At 35.3% G+C, this 1,962-nt stretch overlaps 1 protein-coding gene and 1 long non-coding RNA gene across 2 annotated transcripts in view; one reads left to right on the forward strand and one right to left on the reverse strand.

The window, feature by feature from the left end:
* Positions 1–1,962, forward strand: part of LOC106881795 (RUN domain-containing protein 3B) — a 48,465-nt gene that overhangs the window by 17,232 nt on the left and 29,271 nt on the right. Inside the window, exon 2 of the mRNA XM_014932307.2 lies at positions 962–1,077. Coding sequence (XP_014787793.1) covers positions 962–1,077 — 116 coding nt within the window. The remainder of the gene's footprint in view (positions 1–961; positions 1,078–1,962) is intronic.
* LOC128247572 (uncharacterized) overlaps positions 1–1,962 on the reverse strand; it is a 16,928-nt gene that overhangs the window by 5,547 nt on the left and 9,419 nt on the right. The gene's annotated exons all lie outside the window — the stretch shown is intronic.

The raw sequence follows: 1,962 nt of genomic DNA on the forward strand, positions 1-1,962 counted from the left end.
TATAATAGAAGATACTCACTCTGGGTACCATGCAGTGAGGCTGAACCTAAGACCATATGGTTGCGAAGTGAGCTTCTTAACCTTACAGCCATGCTTGCACCTATAAAAATTGAGGTTCCAGCAAATTTGAACTCATGAATTCCTGCATGTTAAACTAGAGAGAGGCTTATTGTAACATTCATCCTCTTCCTCCTCATCATCAGAGTATTGTATAGAATATCTCATGATATTTCTTTTGACTCTCTATGCTCTGTGTTCAAATCCTGTCAATATTAATTTTACTTTTCTGGGGTCAAAATTAAAAAAAAAAAAATTGAAAGAATTGTTAGCGCATCAAACTAGGTGTCTTACTGTGTCTGTTCTGGCTCTTTACATTCTGACAGCAACATTTACAATGATGTAAAAAACACCATTTTGAGCGTGGCTGTTGCCAGTCCTGCCTGACTGGCCCTCGTGCTGGTGGCACGTAAAAGCACCCACTACACTCTCGGAGTGGTTGGCGTTAGGAAGGGCATCCAGCTGTAGAAACTCTACCAGATCAGATTGGAGCCTGGTGCAGCCATCTGGTTCGCCAATCCTCAGTCAAATCGTCCAACCCATGCTAGCATGGAAAGCGGATGTTAAACGATAATGATGATACTATTTAAAACCACCATGTAACCAGTTCGATATGATCTATTATTTGTTAATTTAATGCTATAGGAATAAGAAAAAACTAAAAGTTTGGAAAATATTACACAGACAGTTGAGCCAATTTCATTATGTCCCTGAAAATAAAATCTGGTGAGATTTCAACACAAAAAATTAAATAGTGTAAAATGTTTAATCTGATGCTCTGTCATGCCTACCAGCTCCACTACTGTTATATTTAACAATGTGTGCTGCCATCATGAATGTTTTTTACTTCTCTATCTCTTCTTTTTCTTTTACTTACGATTTGTCTGTTGACTTTTGTTTTCAGACTTGCAGTGAAAAGTCTGATAGACATGGCTTCATTGGATATCATTGATGATGATTGTGAAGAACTCATCAATTTATTGGCTATTCTTGAACAAATCTTGATGCATCGTTTACGGCGTAAGTATCTGAATATTTTTGAGTAATTAAAACATTTAAAAGAATTAATTGCTATTTCATTAATAATGATTTTTTAATCTATGTTTGTTTCTGTCCGACTGTCTTTGTTTCTCTCTTTCTCCGTTTGTTTTCTCCATGACAAAATACCAACTTTAGACTTATTAGTATATTTGGTATTTCATATTGTTTATATAATGCATATAAGTAAACCAATTCATCTTTATTTCAAAAACAGGAAGTCATAAAAACTGGTGTATAGTCCCAGTTTCAATACACATAGGCTCTGGTCCTTGTACAGTAAACTTTTGGTGATATACGTTTATATCAGAAGAGCCTTGCCACAAGAAAAGCATTACTGTGTTGGATATAGCAACCTAACATATAAAAATATAAAATACTGAAATACATAGACTGGTTAACATATCAGTTCACAAAAATTCTTTTGTTAAATTGCATTTTAATAACACACAGTTTTTAAAACTTATTAAATTTAAAAGACTGTTTGTTAAATTGGCCAACATCAATATGCCATTTTGCTTATCACGCGCATACTCCACCCTCTCTCTCATAGATATAGAATCAATGCCTATCAATAAAACCTAATTCTACCATTAAGAATGAAGCTTTAATATCAACATTTTTTAACTGAAATCTGCTTGCATTCTTCTTGCTCTGCTGCTGAGGAAGAAGTTATTTTTGCTATTTTTAAAATAATTGCTCTTCTTGAAAACTTGGTAACTTATTAATTTACTGACCAATTCTATGACACCCTCTTGCAAACTACCTCGTCGACGAGTGACAGGGACCTTCTCTTTGTGGCTGGAGACTTCAACGGTCATGTCGGACGTCGTGCTGGGGGCTTCCATGGCATACATGGAGGCTATG

The sequence above is a fragment of the Octopus bimaculoides genome, chromosome 4, assembly GCF_001194135.2.
Source record: "Octopus bimaculoides isolate UCB-OBI-ISO-001 chromosome 4, ASM119413v2, whole genome shotgun sequence".
NCBI classification, from domain to species: domain Eukaryota; kingdom Metazoa; phylum Mollusca; class Cephalopoda; order Octopoda; family Octopodidae; genus Octopus; species Octopus bimaculoides.